Genomic DNA, 25,341 nt, shown 5'->3' on the forward strand with positions numbered 1-25,341 from the left:
ATGACCAAAAGAGTGTTAATTTGAGATTTTGTCTTGTAATACTGCATTATCTATTTACTCTGTTCACATTTGCTTAGTGGTTCTGTTGGATCTTTTGCTATCCAATGTACAACTGCACCCACTGACTTACCGTGTGTTTCATTGTGATCTGTCATTTTAACAGCAAGAACCGCACTGCATGCCCTTACCCAAATGCTAACAAATGTATTTCAGCTTTAGAGAATATTTATTTTTCATTGTTGTCCTAACTGATGGTTAAACCATATTAATTCTTTAAATTTGACAAGGAGCCTTTCATTAGGAAGGGTTGTGACACGGTGACGCTATAGAAGCCATCAGTATATCAGCCTGGTGACTGAACATCATCATCTACTCGTCCCTCAGGGCTCTTACGGTGTCTGCTAGCTACAGTCTATTATTTGTCCAAGTCTACAGTAAAGGGGTTGTATTGTGACACATTTGTGGCATACCCATAGAATATGCCATAAATGTCTGATAGATGCGATACCCACCTCTCCTGAGCTGGGCCCCCGATCCCGCTTTTTTAAAGCTGTTCATCTTGCACCAATCATCTTTGGATGTCTCGAGTAGTGTTGAGCGATACCTTCCGATATCAGGAAATATCGTATCGGATTGGATCGGACCGATACTTAAAAAGTATCGGATATCGCCGATTCCGATACCGGAAACCAATGCAAGTCAATGGGACAGAAATATCGGAATGAAAATAAACCCTTTCTTTCCTTGTAGGTTAATTCTACATGAAGTAAAACAACTAACAATAATGTAGAATGTATTACGCGAAAAGCCGGCAATTCATCAGTGGCATACACCGGTACCCGACAATTTACAACAGAAAGAATAGAGCTTCACACATAGATTAGATAGATAGATAGAAACATGTCAGTCACATATATATGAAGTACAGTGACAGTGCTGCTTACTGTACTTGTCATTTAGTGTAAAGGATTTATTTAAAAAAATAATAGTGTTTTCATGCACCGTCTCTTTAAAAAAGCCGGCCGGCAATTCAGCAGCGGTACCCGACAATTTACAACAGAAAGAATAGAGCTTCACACATAGATTAGATAGATAGAAACATGTCAGTCACATATATAAGAAGTACAGTGACAGTGTTGGTTACTGTACTTGTCATTTAAAAAAAAAATTGGCGTAGGGTTCCCCGTAATTTTAGGCTCTAGCGGAGGTTAAGCAGACGGCTGGGGCAGATGTTTGAAGCCTGGGAAAGGGGTAATACCCACGGAGCTTCCCAGGCTACTAATATCAGCCCCCAGCGGAATACCTAGCCTTTACTAGCTATTAAAATGGGGGACCCCCCCCCCAAAAAAATGACGTGGGGTCCCCCCTAATTTAATAGCTAGCAAAGGCTAGGCAGACAGCTGGGCGCTGATATTAATCGCCCTGGAAGGGTGCCATGAATATTGGCCCCCTCCCAGGCTAGAAACACCAGCCGTCAGCCGTCCCAGAAATGGCGCATCCATAGGATACGCCAATTCTGGCACTTAGCCTCGCTCTTCCCACTGCCCTGTAGCGGTGGCAGTGGGGTAATAGGGCTGGGGTTGATGTCAGCTTATAATGCCAGCTGACATCTAGCCCAGGTTAGTAATGGAGAGGCGTCTATAAGACACCCCCATTACTAACCCCATAGTCAAAGTTACAAAAAAACACAAACACCCAGAATAAAGACCTTTAATTGAAATAAACACACAATTCTTTATTGTTCTAAATTAAACCATACTTACCATCACGCCCATTCCAGCTGAAGCCAACGATCTCCTGCAATAAAAGAAAAATAATAAAGCAACCTCATCCTTACCTTTCCATGGTTCCCAGGACAGCTTCAGCTCTGCTACATCGAGATGACAGGCTGGACCTCTGCAGAACGCTGCCATCCAGCCTGTCATCCCGCGGACACTGAGAAGCGCAGGCATGCTTGCGCTCCTCAGTGTCTCGCTGTGACGGCATAAAGATGAGCCGAGGTCATGTCCAATGAACTCGGCTCACCTCATGCACGTCACTGACAGCGTGGGAAAATTCTCCTGCACTCAGCGCTTCGGCATGAGAATTTTCCCACGCTGTCAGTGACGTGCATGAGGTGAGCTGAGTTCATTGGACATGACCTCGGCTCATCTTTATGCCGTCACAGCGAGACACTGAGGAGCGCAAGCATGCCTGCGCTTCTCAGTGTCCGCGGGATGACAGACTGGATGGCAGCGTTCTGCTGCGGTCCAGCCTGTCATCTCAATGTAGCAGAGCTGAAGCTGTCCTGGGAACCATGGAAAGGTAAGGATGAGGTTGCTTTATTATTTTTCTTTTATTGCAGGAGATCGTTGGCTTCAGCTGGAATGGGCGTGATGGTAAGTATGGTTTAATTTAGAACAATAAAGAATTGTGTGTTTATTTCAATTAAAGGACTTTTTTCTGGGTGTTGTGTTTTTTTTTAAATACTTTACTAGAAATTCATGGTGGTCATGTCTAATATTGGCGTGACCCCATGAATTTCGGGCTTAGGGCCAGCTGATAATGCCAAGCTGGCCCTAACCCCTTTATTACCCAGTGAGCCACCGCACCAGGGCCCTGGATGAGTTTTGTACAGCGCCAGAAGATGGCGCTTCTATGAACGCGCCATTTTCCGGGGAGGCTGCGGGCTGCAATTTGCAGCGCGGGTGGCCCAGAAAGCTTGGGCCTCCCAGCGCAGCGAATTCCAGCCCCCAGCTGCCTAGTTGTACCTGGCTGGACACAAAAACAGCGCGAAGCCCCACGTCAATTTTTTTTAAATTATTTCATGAAATAAAAAAAAAAGGGCTTCCCTATATTGTTGTGTCCGGCCAGGTACAAATAGGCAGCTGGGAGTTGGGGGCAGCCCGTTCCTGCCTGCTATACCTGGCTGGCATACAAAAATATGGCAAAGCCCACGTCAAAATTTTTGGGAAAAATTAATTAAAAAATAAATAATAATTTAGGGACTGCATCTTTATTAACCCCTCAAGTGTCATTTAGTGTTAAAATAAAGGATTTATTAAAAATAAAATTGGCGTGGGATCCCCCATAATTTTAGTCTCTAGCGGAGGTTAAGCAGACGGCTGGGGCAGATGTTTGAAGCCTGGGAAGGGGGTAATACCCACGGAGCTTCCCAGGCTACTAATATCAGCCCCCAGCTGAATACCTACCCTTTACTAGCTATTAAAATGGGAGACCCCCCAAAAAATGACATGGGGTCCCCCCTATTTTAATAGCTAGCAAAGGCTAGGCAGACAGCTGGGGGCTGATATTAATAGCCCAGGAAGCGTGCCATGAATATTGGCCCCCTCCCAGGCTAGAAACACCAGCCATCAGCCGCCCCAGAAATGGCGCATCCATAAGATGCGCCAATTCTGGCACTTAGCCTCGCTCTTCCACGCTGCCCTGGTGCGGTGGCAGGGGGTAATGGTGGTGGGGTTCATGTCAGCGCCAGCTGCCATGAAGCCCAGGTTAGTAATGATGGGCGTCTATAAGACACCCCCATTACTAACCTACAAAGTGTTAAAAATAAAAAACACACTACACCCAGAAAAAAATAATTTATTTGAAATAAAACACACCATTTTATTTAATTCTTAGTTTACTAAAAAAAAAAATAGTTACCTGTCCACGTTCCTGCGCTGATCTCCCATGCACAGCTGTCACATCTGGAGATGGTGACAGCTGTACATGGCTGCTGTAAGCTCACACTGCCGGGAACACGTCCGCTCCCGGCAGCGGGAGCCCCTGACTGAGGTCACCGGAGTGCATTCAGTCAGCGCAGCTCCGGAGACCTCCTTACGGCACTGCTGTACCGTGGGAATTTCTCATGCTACAGCAGGGCCGTAAAGCAGCTAACTGGAGCAGCGCTGCCTGAACTCTGGCGAACCCGCTTATGCAATGACGGGGCTGCTTTACGGCCCCATCATTCTAGCGGCGGTTCAGAGCGGTCACATTCTATGTGGCTGCTCTAAACTGGAGATCATCGTGGGACACTCATGGACTACTACGAAGGGGTAAGGATAAGGTTGTGGTTTATTATTTTACATTTTATTACAGGAGATCGATGGCTTCGGGGAATTAGGTTTCTAGGTGAGTATAGGTGTAGTTTTTTATTTTTTACTTTATTTTAGGTGGCGATCGGTGGGGACAGGTAATGTATAAACTAATTTATTGTAGGTAACCACTGGCCACCAATGACATGTATTTAAAATTTATTGGGGACCATGGGGCAGTTTAAATAGCAGGATCAGGCTGATGGGAACTACTGCTCCCATCAAGCTGATCCTGCTGGCACGAGTGGACGGGTTACAGACATAGTCTGATGGGAGTAGTAGTGTCACATCGGCCTATGTTTGCCTGCACGCAGACACCGGCAGACATCGCACAGACACAGCACACACCCGCAGACATCGCACAGACACCGCGCACACATCGCACAGAAACACACACTAATCATGACGGGTCTGGGAGGTGAGGCTGACCTGTGCGGCTGTGGGAAAGTTCATGTGAGTGCATGCAATGCAGTCAAGCATGAACTCACATGAACCCTCCGAGGGCACCGCGGCTACTTCAAATGAACAGCTGATCGGCATCACCTGATACCTCAGCTGTTCATTTGAAATAACCGGCGGGAAAGCGCAGCACAGAACGGGAAAGCCGGCGGTGAAGTCTTTTCACTGCCGGCTTCCCCGCCCGGGTCCTTCGCTCCCCGCCTGGTCCTAACTTATGATTGTGATGGGAGGTGGCGAGGGGAGCGGAGGATCGGGGTGGGAGGCTGCGGGGAAGCAGTATGGGGCTGTGTGATTGTTTAAAAGCCGGCGGCTTTTTACCGCCCGCCGGCTTTTAAACAATCAGGAGAATTCTCTCAAGCTGGGATGGCATTCTGATGACAGGCTGGATCGCAGCTGAGCGCTGCCATCCAGCTTGTCATCCTTCAGAGACACTGCAGAGCGCAGGCATTATGGGAACTTCCGATTCCGGTATTCGATATTCTAAAAGTATCGGAATTAAGTATCGGAATTCCGATACCGCGAATATCGGCCGATACCCGATATTTCAGTATCGGAATGCTCAACACTAGTCTCGAGCCAAGAGAAAATGCAAACAAGGACAGGTTGTAATAAACTACGCATGCACTATACGTGCTATTGGTTTCTGTAAAGATTTCCATATTCCTAAGTTAGCTAGCGGGTAAAAATATTTTTGCCCTTTAGATACTTCGTGGAGAGAACGAGCTGCTGCCACTTCTCAGAGAAAGACTTATTTCATGAGCGCCAAGAAGTAGGCATGTAGGATTTCATCCTCCCGACATCTGACCTGAGGAGACAGTTTGGGTGCCCCAATTCAGATAGTCAGCCGGCCACTCTGAAATGAGTTGGTTTAGCTGCCATGTTCTCATTAAGCCGAGTAGGGACTGCATTTACAGTTCTTCAATAGGAATATATAGATTAGCATTGCTCCAGAAATCTCCGGAAACCTTACATACATATGTTAAAAATAACTTTAGAAACTTAATTCTGGATGCACTAGCCACGTTGAAAAGATTAGCTGTTTGATAAATATGGCATAACATGCAATAAAAAGTTTGCTTCAATGTATGCTAGTATTGTTATCTTCTACTTGCAGGCAAAAAACTGGGTTAAAAGAATTGGAGTTTTTGAAAAAACTGAATGATGCCGACCCAGACGACAAATTTCACTGCTTGCGCTTATTCCGTCACTTTTACCATAAACAGCACTTGTGCCTAGTATTTGAACCACTGAGGTATTGCTATATTTCCTGAAATACGATTTCTGCCTTTTTGTATGTACTAAATGGGATTCATTTCAATAATGACTTTTTTTTCCCTTTTTTGTTCAGTATGAATCTGAGAGAAGTTTTGAAGAAATATGGTAAAGATGTCGGTTTACATATCAAAGCTGTCAGGTCCTACAGTCAGCAGCTCTTTTTGGCTTTAAAACTTCTAAAAAGATGTAACATCCTCCATGCTGATATTAAGCCTGATAACATATTGGTAAGCCTGTGAATGTTTTAGGGTGGGTTCTTGGGCTATAGATTAAAATATAATTAGCTAGTGAAAAATCTTCAAAATATGCAACTGTGGTCAAGTTGCTGAACAGTGGACACCCCCTTTCATGGCGTGAGATTAAAGCTGACCTAAACGACGTGACTTCAAGTTCTGACTGCATGAAAAAGATATTCTCTTTGCAGTTTCTAATTGAAGTGTTAAGTAAATTGGGCTCTTTCCACAAGTCCGACATTCAATGTCTGAGTACAGACTGAATGTCCTGACTAGCCGTAGGTTTCCTCACCCAAACTGACTGCCTGATATATGCCCGTTAGACTGTTGAGTTTGGGTCAGGAGACCCATGGCTGATCCGTACCAGACTGAATGTCCAACTTGTGAAACTGGCCTTAGAGATTAAATTCTCACAGTTGATGGAAGAAATTAATTTTTGTGTTTAAATATAAAAATCAGTAGACTAAACAGAGTGCTGCACTAGCAATCATAGTTATCATTTGAAGAGCTTGACGATGATCATCCATGAAAATACTCTATTAATGTATGTGAATCTTACTGGTATTTTCTGTTTCGCAGGTAAATGAATCCAAAACCATTCTTAAACTCTGTGACTTTGGATCTGCATCACATGTGGCAGACAATGATATTACACCATATCTTGTTAGTAGGTTTTACCGAGCTCCAGAAATCAGTAAGTTGTGCCTTGATTTATGTACTACATCCAATGTTTTGGGATTTTTTTTTTTCATTTTTTTAAGATAAAATTTGAGTTAATGAAAAGCAAAGATAAAAAATGGACATAACTTTGAAATGCAAGCTAGTGTATATTTGCAATAGGTGGTGAGAATACTGCCAGGGATGTTAATTTTTTTTTGTTGTAGGGTACCTGTAATAAAAAAATATAGTGACAGGTTGTCTTACCATTAATTTTGTGTCATGTTAATATAACATGTAAAATAGCGTTTTCATTTTTTGGGGAGAATGCAAATCAGTGTTTGTGAATTAGTGATCATTTTAGTGATAAGCTGTAGAGCGAGTCATTTTAATGTTTTGGTGACAATTTTATATGCTACATCGTGCGCCATCATCGCATTTTTTTTCATTTATTTACATATATTTATGTTTTGTTTCTCTACAGTAATTGGTAAAATGTACGATTATGGAATTGATATGTGGTCTGTTGGTTGCACATTGTATGAACTCTATACTGGAAAAATCTTGTTCCCTGGCAAAACGAATAACCACATGCTAAAATTGGCCATGGATCTGAAAGGAAAGATGCCAAACAAGGTAATGTAAAGCAAGGATTGGTATTTAACAGACGGAGTAACCACAGTAAGAAAAAAAAATATAAAAAGTAAAATCTGGACTGATGGCGATTAGTTATTAATCGTAAAGTTGGTTTGTGATTTATATTGCCGACAAGACACGTATTTCTGTTTCATAAATGATTTCATGATGTTCATGACTTTTCTATATGGCCAACACATTTATACCAACCATATGAACCAACCCTCTCTATAGATATTATCAAAACATGATTTTTTCTTGCATCTATATGGCCTTGTTTTCTAGGGAACTGGGAAAGAAACTGTACACTGATTGTTAATAGAAGTACTACTTTTTGGTTCACCTTTTGAGTAACCTACTCAATATGTAGATGCTGCTTTTCTGATTTATAACAAGCTGTAAGGCTGGGTTCAGACGGGCATATCTCATGGTCTGTAGAAGGACTGCACTTCCAGGACTGACCGCGGGTTTCCTGACCCGATCTTAGTCATATATGTGTCCAATGAGGCTGTAAGTTCAGGTCAGGAGACCCGCGGTCCGTTCAGGCATTGCAGTCTGTATGCGGACCATGAAATATGCCCCCTGGACTAAGTGATCTGACTTGCTCAGAATTCTCATTCTACAATATAGAATATAGGAAATATAGAACATGGAATAATCTTTTAAAAAAATGACTCTCTACTTTATAATATAAATGTCACTTCATCCAAGATTGGTTAAATGGACTTCTTTCCATCTATGTGATTTATGGTGTCATGCATGTCTAGTTGTTTTTAGAACAACTAAATAATTTATCGGCAATTAAGCTACTTTACCTCCTTCGCTTTCCGGCTAATTTTCATTTTTGCATTTTAGTTTTTTCCTCCCCTTTTAAAGAGCCAGAACTTTTTTGTTTCTTCGTTGATATGGCCGTATGAGGGCTTATTTTTTTTGCAGGACGGGCTGTAATTTTAAATGTACTGGAAATCGGGGGACATAAGTTCCAAGTGCGATGAAACAGCAAAAATAAAAAAATCACAATTCCACCTGTTTTTTTTGGGTTTTGTTTTTACAGTGTTCATTGTACAATAAAATGACCTAGTAGCATACTTTATTTCAGTACGATTTCAGCGATATATCACCTTTGAATAATTATATACTTTGATAGACTGAACTTTTAGAGAATGTTTTTGTTTTTTTATATATCCGTATAAGAGCAACTATCAGAGATTGATGGCTCCATTTATGAGGTTAGAAGTAGTGATGGAAGATAAGTTTAGCTCTAATCACTGCTATTAACTAGTGCATGCTGCGATTTTTTTTCTCATGGACTGTCAGACCAAGGAAAAAATTGTTTAGCTGAACAGCACTATTATATAATGTGTCCATGTGCTGTCCGATTACAAATTGGATAGCACACATCAGATGCATATGCTCATCTGCATGACCCCGGAGACTGATTTCACAAGCATTATGAATTCCGTTATTCTGTTCAATATGGGGAAAAGAAAAATGGAATTCATGACAGATTCCACCAGATGGACATCAAAAAATGGCGTACCATGCTATTCTATTTGTCCTGGTAAAAACTTGATGCTCTAACTGAGATGTGAAGCTAGCCTTCCAGAGTTTATATAACGTTTTTCTAATGACTCCTCTCACTGTGACATTGTGTGCTTTTTTTCCTTCTGTAGATGATTCGGAAAGGCGTATTCAAGGACCAACACTTTGATGCAAATTTGAACTTCATGTACATTGAAGTTGACAAAGTTACAGAAAGGGTATGTTACTTCGCAATATCTTTCTCTTACCTCTGATTTAAATGAAGAATACTTCCCAAATATAATGATACAAAATCATGTTCTGCTTATTTACATTTCTGCTTTACGATATTTGAAATAATTTTTGTTAAGTAAGAAAACTTTTAGCCAAAAAAGAGCAAATTGGCCTAAAAGGCTTCCATGTCCACATCCATGGCACCTTAATTAGATTGATGTTGTGATTACAACCATATGTTAGGTAAACAGGTATACCCATGTGGATATGCCATAAATGTGTTATAGATGTGGCTCTCACATCAGAGACCCTCTTCTATTTCGAGAACCGGGCTCTGTCTCCTGCCACTGGCACGCTTTCTTCACTTTGGAGTGAGACCTGCATGTATCAGACTATTATCGCGTGTTCACAGGATATGTAATAAATGGCCGAGATGGGAATACTCTTAGTCTGTATTGAAGCAGCTGAACGTGATGGCATAATTTACGCTGCTACAGTACATCGACTTACAGATACTAATTTAGTTAATTAGCGGGAATAATATTCCTAATATGTATGTTTCATAGGAGAAAGTTACTGTCATGAGCACGATTAACCCGACTAAGGACCTGTTGGCTGATTTAATTGGATGCCAGAGGCTACCAGAAGACCAGCGGAAAAAAGTTCACCAGCTAAAAGACTTGTTGGATCAGATCCTAATGCTGGACCCGGCTAAACGAATAAGCATCAATCAAGCACTTCAGCATCCTTTCATTCAAGAAAAGATCTAAACGTGGGAAATGGTTTGAATGGTTCACACCGGGACTGAAGACCTTCCACAGCAGCTCATTAATGTATATAAACATATAAATATTTCCCTTGCAAAGTTGAGGAAGCTTGTATTGTTTGAATTAAAACTAAGGGTTTATTTTATTATTTCTTTTCCAATGATCTGTCTGAAAAATTGTGATATCTGTACTTTTTCACAATAGAAATGCTTGTAAATTGGCAGAACTGTATACTCATTGCTAGTACAGTTTGCATTGAAAATTACATTTGGCAAAACCAACTTGCATTATAATGTTTGGATGTAATATTTTATTTTTAGCAGTCACGGCTCATTTTTTTTTTTATTCTGTTTTGGAAGATCAGCATAAATGCTGTTTATATTCACGTTTTCCTAGGTTGTGTGCGCAGGCCTCAGCAGCATGCCCTTGCTCTAGTCAGTGCCGAAGGGAGGCCTATTCCTTCTTGAGCCTGCCTGCAGAGATAAAGCAGGTTGTGTACAGCTTACAGTACACTGAAGGTAAGCCAAACCATCAACATCGCTGGTGTTTTAAGATGTCGTTTATATATAAATATATAGATCTATTTGACAGATGCGCATTTGGTAACAGCGTGGCAACATTCTGCTCTTGCATGTTTCACAGTGACTTACTATTTGTTCGTCTGTAATGTTTTCAGTTGGACGATAGTTGTGCTAGCTCAATCCATATTTTTCTCGCCATCTGATTTTAGTGGAGCGTGTGCACTTGATGGAAGGGGCTCGCCTTCAGTGTACTGTTTCTTAATTGTTTTCTGTTTTATATGCATTTTTACCCTGTAGTCTACTAGCTTAATTGGAAACCCTACAACAAGCAACTACAGTAGTTATATTGAAATTTGAGGCATAGTTCTGTTTCCATGTCTGAAAAACTTAGGTGTTTTTTTTTTGTTTGTTTTTTAAACATGGAAAAAAAAAAGCTCAGACTAATAAAATGTACTTGTGTATTTCTTACCAGCACAGGAGGGGATTCTCTTATTTGACTAAACCCCTATTTTAAGGGGATTGCCTGGGCTTGGGACAAAAGTTTCCAGTAACTCTGTGATTGCTGAATTGTGACAGCATAGGGCGCACACTGTTATGATTCCCTGGTGAGAGTGGATGGTCACACGACCGCATATATGCAATTTGCATGCTTGCAGTCACATGCCAACTAGACTCATCTAGCCTCTCTCATTTCTCTTCTATTGAAAGACGTTGAAAGCTACCAGTTGGCACTTGGCTGCAATTATGCGCTCTTGTGAGCACCCGATGTCTCCAGGAATAAAGAGGAATCATGACTGCATGCGATTTGGCAGTCTGCAGTCAGATAGTGACTTTTATCCTAAATCCCAAACAACCCCTTTAATCTGTTAGTCTGTTCTGATAAAAAATGTTTTTATTTGTTTGTTTCATTGTTCATGATTATGTTGTCTTTCGATACAGGAATAAACTCTCCACTCTTGAGCAAAGCAGCTGCTTTTTATAAGCGGTAATTGCTTCTTTACCTTTTTTTATTTCTCTTGTAAATGAAACTATTTGTTAAAAAATGTCTACACATGATGTTCCTTTTTGAATAAACGTTTGGGACTCACTTATTGTCAAGTGACAGATGTTCTCCTGCATGTTCAGTGATCCATGCAGATATCTGTATGTTTCCAATATGCATCGTTAGATAATAAAGTCTTTTGTGAACAAGGTTATCTGTAGCCATTTCTAAAGCATTTCCTTTGGATCATAGCTGATAAATTGGGTAGCACCACTAATAGTTGATCCATTTATTTCAGTAGTAGACTGTGGTTTGTTATGTATGCTGTATTTGGTGAAAGAGGCCACCTATGATTAGATTCCCATGGCTCTTGACTTTTACAATACCAAATAAATTTGTAATGCCCATACTTATCAGTGTAGTGTGTTTATTTTTCATGGTTGTGATATTGACTAATGTTTGTGCTGTTTTCTCACTTTTCCTCTTGATGGTGCTGAATGGAAAATGGAAAGCAAGACAAGGCCTCCCAACGGCTGGTTTGCTGAGACACCATCTTCATCTTCCTCACAAGGTCATTCTTGACAGCATGTGTAGATAAGCATTTAGCAACAAAAAAGTACAAACAAATGGATTAATTCATTTTGACACAAATCTTAAGCACAAATCTCTGGATAAACTCTGACAAGTGCTAGAATATTGGGTTGGATTACTTTCATCACTTAGCAGCAGCATGCTGAATTATTACAGAAGCATAATGACTGCTTTCCACCATGAGGTAGAAAATAATAGAGTGATGGGCTACGCCTGGTACATGACATGATTGGGAAAGCATGTTTTTAATGCTCAGAATTCGGCTGTAGCTTCACTGTGCAGAAAAATGTAATAGTTATGGTTTCAAGAAAGAAAAGGAGCACACATGAGATGTACATGTAGTACACTAGGAGAAAACGAAAATGCAGGTTCATCTGCATTTTATTGCCAATTTATTTGAAAGGATAAAGTTGCTGGTAAATCTGTTTCTTTTGTTTTAGATGGAGTTTGACAGAAGAAGATGGCAAGAAGACCCGAACCAAGGTTTCTGTTTTCTGACCCAAGTGCTTGAGACCAGCCTTGATATACCCCGTGAAAGTATCTGTTTTCTAAATGCAAAGCCTAATTTAGCTTGTTCTGAATATTGCTATTCAGCAATGAGAACTATACAGCAGTTCAATTTAGCCTTATTATTCCCCACTTTTCAGTGTCCTCTAGGAAGCAAAAACACTCAATGAGGTTGCTATGACCTTCTCCTTATACTAGTTTTGATAAATCTTCAAGGGGTTGTCTGGTCCAAACCAATAAGTCTGCAGTCACTCTGTGTGACTGCAGACTTATGAATCCCCCCAGCGTACGCACTGTGTGCTGTGGGGATTCGCTGTTTTCAGACCCTGGAACGGAGGGTATATATGAGTTATACATACCCTCAGCCAGTGGTTGCGGCCGCGCCCCGTCTAGTGACGTGGCCGTCTAGTAGCTGTGGCCAACTAGAAGGCACGGCTTCGCTCCATACAAGTGTATGGAGAGCGAGCCGGCACCCACGTTCCCGCGTCTGAAACCAGCGAATCCCTGCAGCGCACAGTGGGGCTTCATAAGTTTGCAGTCACACAGAGTGACTGCAGACTTATCGGTTTGGACTGGACAACTCCTTTAACCCCAGCCACAGTTCATAACTTCAGTACAATACATTACAGATTTTTCTTTGTATTATGGAACCATAGGGACTGGTATTCAAGCTTAAAGATTAAATGCACACTTATAATTCAGATATCTTTAAAGAGGGACCTATTGCTTGCTTAAAGGGAACCGGTCACCATGAAAATGCAGTCTAATCTCTAGTCACCATGTTAAAGAGTGGGAAAAGCTGAGTAGATTCTGTAGTTTTGTGGAATAAGATTCAGGATAGCCTGTGATTTCATCATTTAATCCTCTGCTCTTTGTGGGATTTTTAGGACGACCTACTGGACCATCAGTGATTGACTGCTTTCTAAGATATCTCTGTATGCACAGTTATACATTGAGTCACTGATAGGATCGCCCACTGGATCGAAAATCCCAGAAAGAGCAGAGGATTAAATGAATAAAACACAGGTTATACTGAATCTTTTACCACAAAACTGTATATCAGTCTGCATGCAGATTAGACTGCATTTTCATAGGTTCAGGTTCCTTTTAAAATATGTATTTTTTTTAAATCTTTGAGCTCTCCTGGTTCTGCCATTTATTTGTGCTGCGTCACTCCATTGCAGAGATATTCACATTTGTTGCTTTGGGTGCATATTTTGTGAAATTTCCGCTTGCATATCAACTGGATGTGTCTTCAGAGTCCACCCCTCCCAGATTCTGCCAATCACAGCTCAGCAGCTAATAATGGCAATTTAGTAGTCCCGCATTCTGCCGAGCTGTGATTGTCAGTGTCTGGGAAGGAGGGATGAAAGCACACACCCCCCGAGAAGACTCTTAAGAAATGCCCAGTTGGACTGGAAGGAGAAATTTCACATACGACGCTCCAAAAGCAACAATTGTGAATATCTCTGCAGTGGAGTGACACAACTCCACTAAAGGCAGATTTAGGGGGCTCACAAATTTTTATGAGGTATTTTCTGCAATTTTTTGACCAAGTGATAGGTCCTCTTTAAATTGTAACAAACTACAATGTGATGCAACAGAACACCACCTTCCATTGTCTAAAAGAATACCATGAATTGGTTATTTTTAAGGCCCTTCAAGAAGCCTATTGTGAAGCATCTCATGAACTTGCAGCCAAACGATTAATAGCTGGCAGAATTATTTGTAATTATCATAAATGGTTTTAGGTATCATTTTATACCGCTTAAAGGGGTGGTGCAGTACTTTTTATTACCCACCCACCCCCAATGTATTCCCCAGGGACCCCTAAGGATTTTTGTAATTACCTTACGTTGCAGATACTGCCTGTGAGCGGCGCTGTCACTGGCCGCGCACAGGCATCACGTGACCCCCTTCTCTGACATCTGCTGACGTCACGACAAGCGCTGGCAGCAGCCGGGGGTCTCTGTCTTCTGCGTTCCACAGTGGATGCCAGGCTGTGGGCGGGGTTACCCCTCGCGTCACACCCGGCATCCACCGTGCGCTCTGCCTCTCCCCATTCATTGGGAAAGCATGTGGTGGATGCTGGGTGTGATGCGGGGGCTAACCCCGTCCACAACCCAGCAGCCACCACGGGGAGCCCAGCGCTTAGTCACGCCTCACTTGACGTGACTTCAGCACGGGTTCACGTGATGCCTGTGAGCGGCCAAGGATAGCGCCGCTCACAGGCAGAAACAGCAACGTGAGGTATTTACAAAAATCCTTAGGGGCCCTGGGGGTATGCATTGGGACGGGGGTACTATAAAGTACTGTACAACTTCTTTAATGTTATGATTTCCTAAAAATGTGGCTACTGTATATATCATCTGTGTCTTAGTCTTGTGCATGCACCATTTTTTTTTCTCTTTTTTTAAAGGGTCTGTCCAAGCACATAATACTGATGACCTATCTTATGGATAAGTCTTTAACCCCTTCATGACATATGACGTACATTTACCCCTTCATGACATGGACGTACAATGTACCTCCATGCTTGTCATGTCGATTCATCTGTGAAAGTCAGCGTCTATAGGAGATCGTGATTTCTTTATCGCTTCATTGGGGGACACAGGACCATGGGTGTATGCTGTTGTCACTAGGAGGTTGACACTAGGCAAAAAAAGAAAAAAGCTCCTCCTCCGCAGTATACACCCACCTACAGGCACCAAGCTCACCAGTTTAAGCTTAGTGTCTGTAGGAGGTAGACCTGGATCCTACTGATCCAACCTCGTTATGTTTCTTCTTTATTTTTCAGATACAGCTCTTCAGGGTTATCAGGGAACACTGCGTCCCCTGTTATCCCCATTCTCAAGCGACCGAGAGAGCAGTGTGGCATTTCCCACATCGCCCCCTCTCGGACCCGCTGGGCAGGACCTATCCCCTGTCACCTTTGGGTGTCTCAGGGTGATTCTTGGTGGCCAGTCCTTGCCCATTCCCCACCCCAACCCCCTCCTCGGAGCGGCCTGGGAGGAAGACCGTGGTCACTACGGTGACCTTCCCCCAGATTCTGGGGTTGACACCGTCTCCTGCACTGTCCAGGACCGGTCAGTGCGGGAAGGAGGAAGAGCCAGGATCCCCCCTATCCACGGAGGACCTCCTGTGTCCATCCTCAGAGGGAAAGAGGAAGAAGATTCATCGGGAAAGGTACAATCCCTCCCTGCTGCCCTCTCAGCCCCAGGTCCCTCACATCTCAGCGGGCCCCATAAATCCTGGGATAATAAGGGGGGCATCACAATTCCCCGCCGACGCTCACTTACAGCAGCGCTTAGCCACGCCCCCTCTCACAGACATCAGGAAGCGAACCGGGGGCCTCGGACTCACAATAGCATGGCGTCCCCCACAGCCCCCCCCTTTCTGTCTTTTTTTTTGCGCGTCATTTCTGCCCGCGCTTTCTCTGTCGGGGGCGGCTCGGGGTGGGCGTTACTGTTTCCGGCGGGTATACGCCCTTCCCGGAAACCGGCCAATCAGGACAGAGGAGCAATATGACTCTTCCGTCACGCCCACTTTTATCCCGGGGGCCTATCAGCGGCCGAGTTCTTAAGCCTGCCCCCATCCCTTCTGCCTATCGGAGCTTTAGCTCTCCTAGCTTGCTCAGGGCAACACGCTCCGCTCCGGCTCCGCCCCTTTACGCTGCTCTCGGACTGCCTCATCACCGCAGCCCTGCTGCTGTCTCCGCAGCTCCGGACTTTCCGACGGGGGATACGGGACCGTGCACACACCTTCACACACCTTCACACACCACAGGCTCCCTCCTCTGCAGTATTCCTGGATAGGCACATATGCCCAAACCCAGGGAGATTTCTGTCCGTCCCACTCACACAGTCACATATTACGCCTGTGCTCTCTGCAGTAGTAAGTGGCCCGCCGGTCTGACAAAGGCTTTCTGCTCGACCTCAAAGCCTCCCACCATGCTGGCACCACAAGACCCCCCCTGCCGCCCAGGATGAGGTAACTCCCCCTCCTCCGGAGTGGGCTGTTGCTGTGTCCCAATCTGTCTCTGACCTCACCAAGGTATCTCAATCTCTGGTGCAGGTCCTAGAACGCTTGCCCATGCTATCTTCGGCCACCAGTGCTCCGAACGTTCCAACGGACGATTCGCAGGCACCCCTGCCCCCTCCTTCTAAGGGCAGACCGAGGGCATGTACTCAGAAACGGACTTACACAAGCTCATCCTCCAGACTCCAAATTGCTCCCTGCATCTCACACCTCTTCCCCAGAGGTCGCTCCGGGATCAGACACTGCTTCAGATTCTGACTCTGGATCCGACACGGAACAATATTCTAGAGTCCAGGACATGGTTGACAGCCTTATATCGGCCGTCAATCAGACTCTGCATGTTAAAGACGACGAGAGCCCTTCTCAGGACTACTCCGTTTCCTTAAAGAGAATCAAGCGCCCGGCACGCACCTTTTCTAACTATTCAGAATTTGATGGTGTCTTTCAGAAACAATGGGAGCATCCTGAGAAGCGCTTCACTGGAAAGAAACAGTTAGACATGCTATACCCCTTTAACCACGACCTCGTCAGCCGATGGACGGAGTCCCCTTCTATGGATCCTCCTGTCTCTCGTCTCTCGGCTAAGAAGGTACTGTCCCTTCCAGACGGTTCTTCCCTCAAGGACACTACGGATAGACAGGTTGAGGCCTTGGCTAAGTCAGCCTTCGAGGCTGCTGGCACCTCCTTTTGTCCTTCCTTCGCCTCAACTTGGGTATCAAAAGCAGTCTCCCCATGGGCCAAACAGCTTAGGCTGGGCATCCTCACCGGGGCTTCCCCAGACGATCTGGCTGACCTAGCGGATCAGATCGCCCACGCAGGGATATATCTCCTCACGGCGTCCCTTGACGCCGCTACCTGTTCAGTCCGCGTCTCCAGCAATATCATCGCTATACGTAGGATTCTTTGGCTGAAGGCTTGGAACGCCGACCCGGCCTCCAAGAAATCACTAACAAATCTCCCTTTTCAGGACTCCAGACTATTTGGGTCTAAACTAGACCAGATCATCTCTGATGCCACTGGGGGCGAGAGCACTTCCCTTCCTCAGCCGAGACCTAATCGCCCTTTTCTTCGGAAACGTTACCTTCAGTTTCGGTCCTTTCGTCGGTTTTTGCTCAACCAGGACCCTCCTCTCAACAGGACCGTACCCCAGCACAGTAGGACAAACGTAAGCCTACCTTTATGCCCACTTCCAACTGGCGCGCAAAGGGTCGCTCTTCCAATCCCTCTGGATCCCGATCCAACAGATTTTCCTCAGCATGACGGGTCACTCCCACCTGGGTTTTCTCCCAGGGTGGTCGGCCGTCTACTTCTGTTCCGAGACCCTTGGGTATCGGCAATAGATGATACCTGGGTCAAGGAGAGAGTGACCTCAGGCTACAAGATCGAGTTCAACGCCATACCAAGAACACGATTTCTCAGGTCCCGCCACCCGCATCCATCTCTACTTCCCGGTTTCCTTCAGGCCATTGCCTCCCTTCTGCGCTCAGGAGTTATAGTTCCAGTCCCCCTTCAAGAAAGGTGTTCGGGTTTCTACTCAAATCTTTTCATCGTTCCAAAAAAGGACGGCTCACTACGTCCGATCTTATACCTCAAACAACTAAACCGACAGGTACATGTACGGCACTTCAGAATGGAGTCCCTCAGGTCGGTAATCGCCTCGATGGAGGCCGGGGAATACCTATGTTCAGTGGATATTCAGGATGCGTATCTTCATATCCCAATCTGCGCACCACATCAGAAGTTCCTTCGATTTGCCTTCCAGAACGCACATTACCAGTTCACTTCTCTCCCCTTCAGGCTTCCCTCCGCCCCGAGGGTTTTCACAAAGGTAATGGCGACGGTCATGGCCATTCTACGAGCCAGGGGGATTGTAATTATGTCCTACCTCGACGACGTAATGATCAAGAGTCCCTCGTTCAGGCACTGCCTCCACAGTCTCCAGATCACCCTGAACACGCTTTCTCGGTTTGGCTGGCTGATCAACACAGACAAATCCTCCCTGGCCCCAACTCAGTGCTTAACCTTTCTAGGGATGCAGTTCGACACGACCCATGCCCGGGTCTTTCTCCCAAGGGAGAAGATAAACTCTCTCCGGGGGATTCACCTTCTCTCCGACCCAAATCCACGCCGTCTTCGCCTGTGCATGAGTGTCTTGGGAAAAATGGTGGCTGCTATGGAAGCTGTCCCGTTTGCCCAGTTCCTTACCCGGCCTCTTCAACTGGCCCTTCTGTCGGCATGGGACAAGAACCTGTCGTCTCTAGATCGACGCATCAGGTTACCTCTTCATGTGAGAAGGTCATTAATATGGTGGACTCATCCTTCTTCCTTCAGACCCGGGAGGTCATTCCTACCGCTTCGCTGGCAGGTGGTCACGACCGATGCCAGCCTCATCGGTTGGGGGGCAGTCTTCCTCCACCATACAGCGCAGGGCCGTTGGAGTCTCCAAAAGCCTCCCTACCGATCATTATATTGGAGATAAGGGCGATTTACCTGGCGTTGCGTCACTGGCAGGACATTCTTGCAGGGTTCCCAGTCCGCGTACAATCGGACAACGCCACGGCGGTGGCGTACATAAACAGTCAGGGAGGAAAGCGCAGCAAGTCCATCTTGAAAGAGGTGACAAGAGTGCTAGTTTGGGCCGAGAACACTGTTCCGGCAATTTCAGCAGTACACATTCCGGGGGTCGACAGTTGGGCGGCCGACTTCCTCAGTCGGCAGGGCATTGCCTCAGGAGAATGGTCTCTCCATCCCAAGGTGTTCCATCAGATATGCTCACGATGGGGCATGCCGGACGTCGACCTCATGGCGTCTCGGTTAAACCACAAGGTTCCATCCTTCGTAGCCCGGCCCGAGATCGCTCAAGACGCTCTAGTCATCTCATGGTCTCCGTTCCAGCTGCCCTATCTTTTTCCCCCTCTACCATTGATCCCTCGGGTCGTCAAAAAGATCAAGACAGAGGGAGTACCGGTAATTCTAATAGCCCCGGATTGGCCCAGACGCGTCTGGTACACAGATCTGGTAAACCTGCTCGTCGACTCCCCCTGGAGACTACCAGACCGTCCGGACCTCCTCTCTCAGGGACCCATTCTTAATCAGAGTTCTCGTTCTCTGAATTTAATGGCATGGCCGTTGAGGCCGCAGTGTTGAGAAGGGCATGTTTTGCTGACAATGTCATTCAGAACTTAATTAGCGCCCGAAAACCCGCAACCTTGCGCATATATCACAGAACCTGGAGAGCCTTCTTTTGCCCATTGGATACGTTCAACCATTTTGGAGGCATATCGCATCTTGGACAAATCCTCCGCCTCCGGGGGTAAGGGCTCACTCCACCCGGGCGGTGGGGGCCTCTTGGGCTGTTCGCCATCAGGCTTCAGCTTCTCAGATCTGTAAGGCCCACAACCTGGTCTTCACTTCCCACCTTTTCAAGGTTTTACAAAGTCCACACTTATTACTCGGCTGATGCCAGTCTTGGACGGAAGGTTCTGCAGGCGGCGGTTGCCAGCAGTCAGACCCAGTCTGTGGCTATCTTTTGTTCTCCCACCCTAGGGACTGCTTTTGGACGTCCCGTGGTCCTGTGTCCCCCAATGAAGTGATAAAGAAAGAGGGATTTTTGGCACTCACCGTAAAATCGCTTTCTTGGAGCCTTCATTGGGGGGCACAGCACCCTCCCTGATTTTGGACATATGTCCAGTTGGCCCTATTGGGCATCTAATTTAGTTTTCATGGTCCCCGTTGGGCATTGCATAGTTAATTATTTTATGTTCCTCCTACTGCTTTAGCCACTAACTGGTGAGCTTGGTTCCTGTAGGCGGGTGTATACTGCGGAGGAGGAGCTATTTTCTTTTTTTGCCTAGTGTCAACCTCCTAGCGACAACAGCATACACCCATGGTCCTGGGTCCCCCAATGAAGGCTCCAAGAAAGAGATTTTACAGTGAGTACCAAAATCCCTCTTTTCAGGTCTCTCCAGAGATGCTCAATTGGGTTTAGGTCAGGACTTTGGCTGGGCCAGTCAAGAATGGTCAGAGTTGTTCTGAAGCCACTCCTTTGTTATTTTAGCTGTGTGCTTAGGGTCATTGCCTTGTTGGGAGGTGAACCTTCGGCCAAATCTGAGGTCCAGAGCACTCTGGAAGAGGTTTTCATCTAGGATATCTCTGTACTTGGCTGCATTCATGTTTCCTTCAATTGCAACCAGTCATCCTGTCCCTACAGCTGAAAAACACCCCCATAGCATGATGCTGCCACCACCATGTTTCACTGTTGGGATTGTATTGGGCAGGTGATGAGCAGTGCCTGGTTTTCTCCACACATACCGCTTAGAATTATCACCAAAAAGTTCTATCTTCGTCTCATCAGACCAGAGAATCTTATTTCTCATAGTCTGGGAGTCCTTCATGTGTTTTTGACAAAACTCTATGCAGGCTTTCATATGTCTTGCACTGAGGAGAGGCTTCCGTCAGGCCACTCTTTCATAAAGGCCTGACTGGTGGAGGGCTGCAGTTATAGTTGACTTTGTGGAACTTTCTCCCATCTCCCTACTGCATCTCTGGAGCTCAGCCACAGTGATCTTGGGATTCATCTTTACCTCTCTCAGCAAGGCTCTTCTCCCACAATTGCTCAGTTTGGCTGGACGGCCAGGTCTAGGAAGACTTCTGGTAGTCCCAAACTTCTTCCATTTAACCGGTTCAGGACCGCCCACTGTACATAAACGTCGGCGCTGCCTGGGCTCTGTGCAGCGCCGACGTTTAAAAACGGTGGGTGGTCCCGCAGCGCTCAGGACCCCCAGGGTCCTGCAAGCGCTGCGGTTCCAGGACCCCCAGGGTCCTGCAAGCGCTGCGGTTCCAGGACCCCCAGGGTCCTGCAAGCGCTGCGGTTCCAGGACCCCCAGGGTCCTGCAAGCGCTGCGGTTCCAGGACCCCCAGGGTCCTGCAAGCGCTGCGGTTCCAGGACCCCCAGGGTCCTGCAAGCGCTGCGGTTCCGGTGCAGATGATGTTAACCATTTGCTATCTTCTACATGCCGCGATCTATAGTGATCGCGGCATATAGAATATAGTGAGAGGAGAGGGGGTCGTCAACTTACCTCTCCGACGGCCACCTGATGCCTTCCAGGACCTGCCGTTGTTATGGCAGCTGGAGGTCACATGACCGCCTCCAGATCTGCCATATATGGTGTCCTGCTAGGCTCAGCCTGCAGCTGAACTCTAGCAGGAGACAGACAGTGTAAAACTGTCAGCAAAGATCTCATCCAATGCAATACATGTCTATTACATTGCATGAGATCAGTGATTAGAAAAATAAAAATTAATGTCCCATACAGGGACTAAGTAAAAATGTAAAAAAAAGTCAAAAAAATGTTTTCAAACTGTTAAAAAAAAATCAAAAAATAAATAAATAAAATATTAAACCAATAAATCCGTATATTTATGCAAAAACAAAAAAAGTACACATTTGGTATCTCCGCGTCCGAAACCACCCGATCTATAAAACTGTCACACTAACTCCTTCTGTGCACACCGTAATAAAAATAAATAAAAAACGGAGCAAAAAACTGCTTTTTCATCATATCGCCAAACAAAAAGTGGAAAAAAATGCGATCAAAAAGCAAAATGGAAATAAAAATGGTACCGCTGAAAACGTCATCTTGTTCCGCAAAAAAAACCGCCATACAGCTCCATCAGCCGAAAATTAAAAAAGTTATAGCTCTCAGAATAAAGCGATGCAAAAAAAATATTTTTTCTATAAAATTGTTTTATTGTGTAAAAGCGCCAAAACATAGAAAAATATACAGTAAGTGTAGTATCGCTGTAAACGTACTGACCCGAAGAATAACTCTGCCTGATCACTTTTACCACACGCAGAACGGCATAAAAAGAAACCTCAAAAAAACAAATCCTGAATCCTTGGTTTTTGTTAATTTTATCTCCCAAAAAAACGGAATAGAAAGCGATCAAAAAATGTCACGTACCAATAAAAATGTCAACTCGTCCCGCAAAAAACAAGCTGTCACATGACTGTCGGCCGAAATATGGAAAAATTATAGCTCTCAAAATACGGCGATGCAAAAACTAGATTTTGCAAAAAAAAAAAGCGTCTCTTAGTGTGTGACAGCTGTCAATCATAAAAACCCGATATAAATCTGGTATCTCTGTAATCGCACCGACCCGAAGAATAAAGTAATCTCATCACTTATACCGCACGAGGAACGGCGTAAAAAAATAAATAAAACCAATTCTTCACCTGCTACTGATTTGTTTATGTCTCCCAAAGATCACAGTAAGGCTCTGCTCACATTTATCCTGCGCTCTGCGCTGAGCACTTACACCAGAGTTTCCGTGTAAATCTCTGAAATACGTGATTCAGCCGGAACCCATGACGGAAGATTCCCTGTAATGAGGCAGATATAGGCCACTGTGGATGCCGTCTAGCCTGGGATCCCACGGTGTCATTTGTTTTAGGCGTGCATAAAAGTGCGGTTGGCCACAGTTTTGTGCACTTCTGAAAAAAAGGACACCGCTAAACAGAGGCCAGACGGTGTCCAGAGTAACTCTGCTGCCTCATTACAGTGAAGGGATCCTGCAGGGGTTTCATCTGAATTACATCACTTGGAAATTTAGATGGAAACCCCGATGTAAGTGCTCAGCCTCGAGCTCCAGATAAATGTTACGTAAAATGTTCCCAATAAAAGCTTCAACTCAGTCCTCAAAAAAAGCTAGTCCCCACTCAGGTCCATCATCTGTTAAAAATATTCCAAGTTACTGGTAGCAGAAAGGCTCTGGAAAAGAAATTCAGAAAATTTTGTGCTCCCAAATCCAAATGCCTATTCTACAATAATTTGTTCTCCAATTGTCAAATAGCGCTCCGTCCCTCCCAGATCTCGCCGTATGGCTGAGCGGTGCGATACAGCCACATATGGGGTATTGCCACTTTTAGAAGAAATTGTGTGACACATTTCAGCACCATTTTTACCCATTGCCCTGTGTGAAAATGTAAAATCTGAGGGTAAAACATTTTTTTGTGGTAAAAATATAATTATGCGTTTTTCACTGCCCAATGGTATAAATTAAAAAATACTCACTACTTCCCTAGATGAATTCCTTGAGAGGTGTAGTTTACAAAATGGGGTCACTTGTGGGGGTTTCTGCTGTTTTGGCATGTCAGCGATTCTTCAAATGTGACATGGTGTCTGCAACCTATCCCAGCCAACATAAGCGCTCCTTTCTCTTCCGAACCCTGCCGTACGCCAAAGCAGTGGTTTTCCCCCACATATGGGGTATTGGCGTACTCAGGAGAAATTGCACAAAAAATTTCATGGTACAATTTCTCCTGTTACCCTTATGATAATACAAAATTAGGGGATGAAAAACATTTTTTGTGGGAAAAATGTGAAAATTGTATTTTTACGGCTCAATATTATAAACTTCTGTGAAGCACCTGGGGGTGCAAGGTGCTCACCACACATCTAGATAAGTTCCCTAAGGGGTCTAGTTTCCAAAATGGTGTCACTTGTGGGGGGTTTCCACTATTTAGGCACATCAGGAGCTCTCAAAACGCAACATGGCGTCTGCTAATTATTCAAACAAATTTTACATTTGAAAAGTCTAATGGCGCTCCTTCCCTTCCGAACCCTGCAGTGGTTTTCCCTCACATATGAGGTATCAGCGCGCTCATGAGAAATTGCACTACAAATTCTGTATTCCATTTTTTCCTGTTACCCCTGTGAAAATAAAAAAATTGGGTCTAAAGTAACATATTTGTGAAAAAAAGTTAAATGTTCATTGTTTTCTTCCACATTCCAAAAATTCCCGTGAAACACCTGAAGGGTTAATAAACTTCTTGAATGTGGTTTTGAGCATCTTGAGGGGTGCAGTTTTTAGAATGGTGTCACTTTTGGGTATTTTCTGTCATAAAGGCCCCTCAAAGTCACTTCAAATAAGATGTGGTCCCTAAAAAAAAATGTTTTTGTAAATTTTGTTGGAAAAATGAGAAATCGCTGGTCAACTTTTGACCCTTATATCTTCCTAACAAAAAAAAAAATTGGTTCCAAAATTGTGCTGATGTAAAGTAGACATGTGGGAAATGTTATTTATTAAATATTTTGTGTGACATATCTCTCTGATTTAAGGGCATGAAAATTCAAAGTTTGAAATTTTCAAAATTTTCGCCAAATTTCCGATTTTTTTCACAAATAAACGCAAGTGATATCGAAGAAATTTTAACACTATCATGAAGTACAATATGTCACGAAAAAACTATCTCAGAATCAGGGGGATGCGTTGAAGCGTTCCAGAGTAATTACTTCATAAAGTGACAGTGGTCAGAATTGAATAAATTGGCCCGGTCACGAAGACAAAATCCGGCTCTGGCGCGAAATGGTTAAGGATTATGGAGGCCACTGTGCTCTTTGGAACCTTGAGTAATGCAGAAATTCTTTTGTAACCTTCTCCAGATCTGTGCCTCGCCACAATTCTGTCTCTGAGCTCCTTGGGCAGTTCCTTTGAGCTCATGATTCTCATTTGATCTGACATGCACTGTGAGCTGTGAGGTCTTATATAGACAGGTGTGTGCCTTTCCAAATCAAGTCCTATCAGTTTAATTAAACACAGCTGGACTCCAATGAAGGAGTAGAACCATCTCAAGGAGGATCACAAGGAAATGGACAGCATGTGACTTAAATATGAGTGTCTGAGCAAAGGATCTGAATACTTATGACCATGTGATATTTCAGTTTTTCTTTTTTTAATAAATTTGCAAAAATTTCTACATTTCTGTTTTTTTCAGTCAAGATGGGGTGCAGAGTGTACTTTAATGAGAAAAAAAATGAACCTTTTTAGAATTTACCAAATGGC

The 25,341-nt window shown here is 44.5% G+C and overlaps 1 protein-coding gene across 10 annotated transcripts in view; it reads left to right on the forward strand.

Moving 5' to 3' along the window:
* The window catches only part of PRP4K (pre-mRNA processing factor kinase PRP4K), a 66,086-nt gene that overhangs the window by 36,988 nt on the left and 3,757 nt on the right, over positions 1 to 25,341 (forward strand). Inside the window, exons 10-18 of one of the 10 annotated variants that reach the window (XR_012320115.1) lie at positions 5,650 to 5,787; positions 5,884 to 6,037; positions 6,623 to 6,737; positions 7,185 to 7,336; positions 9,010 to 9,096; positions 9,658 to 10,376; positions 11,319 to 11,364; positions 11,874 to 11,932; positions 12,393 to 12,435. Coding sequence is in view for 1 of the 10 variants with exons in the window: in XM_073678710.1 (XP_073534811.1) it covers positions 5,650 to 5,787; positions 5,884 to 6,037; positions 6,623 to 6,737; positions 7,185 to 7,336; positions 9,010 to 9,096; positions 9,658 to 9,861 (850 nt within the window). In the remaining 9 variants the exon portion in view is untranslated. Of the gene's footprint in view, positions 1 to 5,649; positions 5,788 to 5,883; positions 6,038 to 6,622; positions 6,738 to 7,184; positions 7,337 to 9,009; positions 9,097 to 9,657; positions 11,467 to 11,873; positions 12,436 to 25,341 lie in introns of those variants that run through there. The other 9 variants (XR_012320116.1, XR_012320111.1, XR_012320112.1 and 6 more) reach the window with 9 other exon arrangements.

Source organism: Phyllobates terribilis, unplaced genomic scaffold (genome assembly GCF_046119375.1).
Source record: "Phyllobates terribilis strain yellow unplaced genomic scaffold, ASM4611937v1 Scaffold_4__5_contigs__length_816908805, whole genome shotgun sequence".
NCBI lineage: Eukaryota > Metazoa > Chordata > Amphibia > Anura > Dendrobatidae > Phyllobates > Phyllobates terribilis.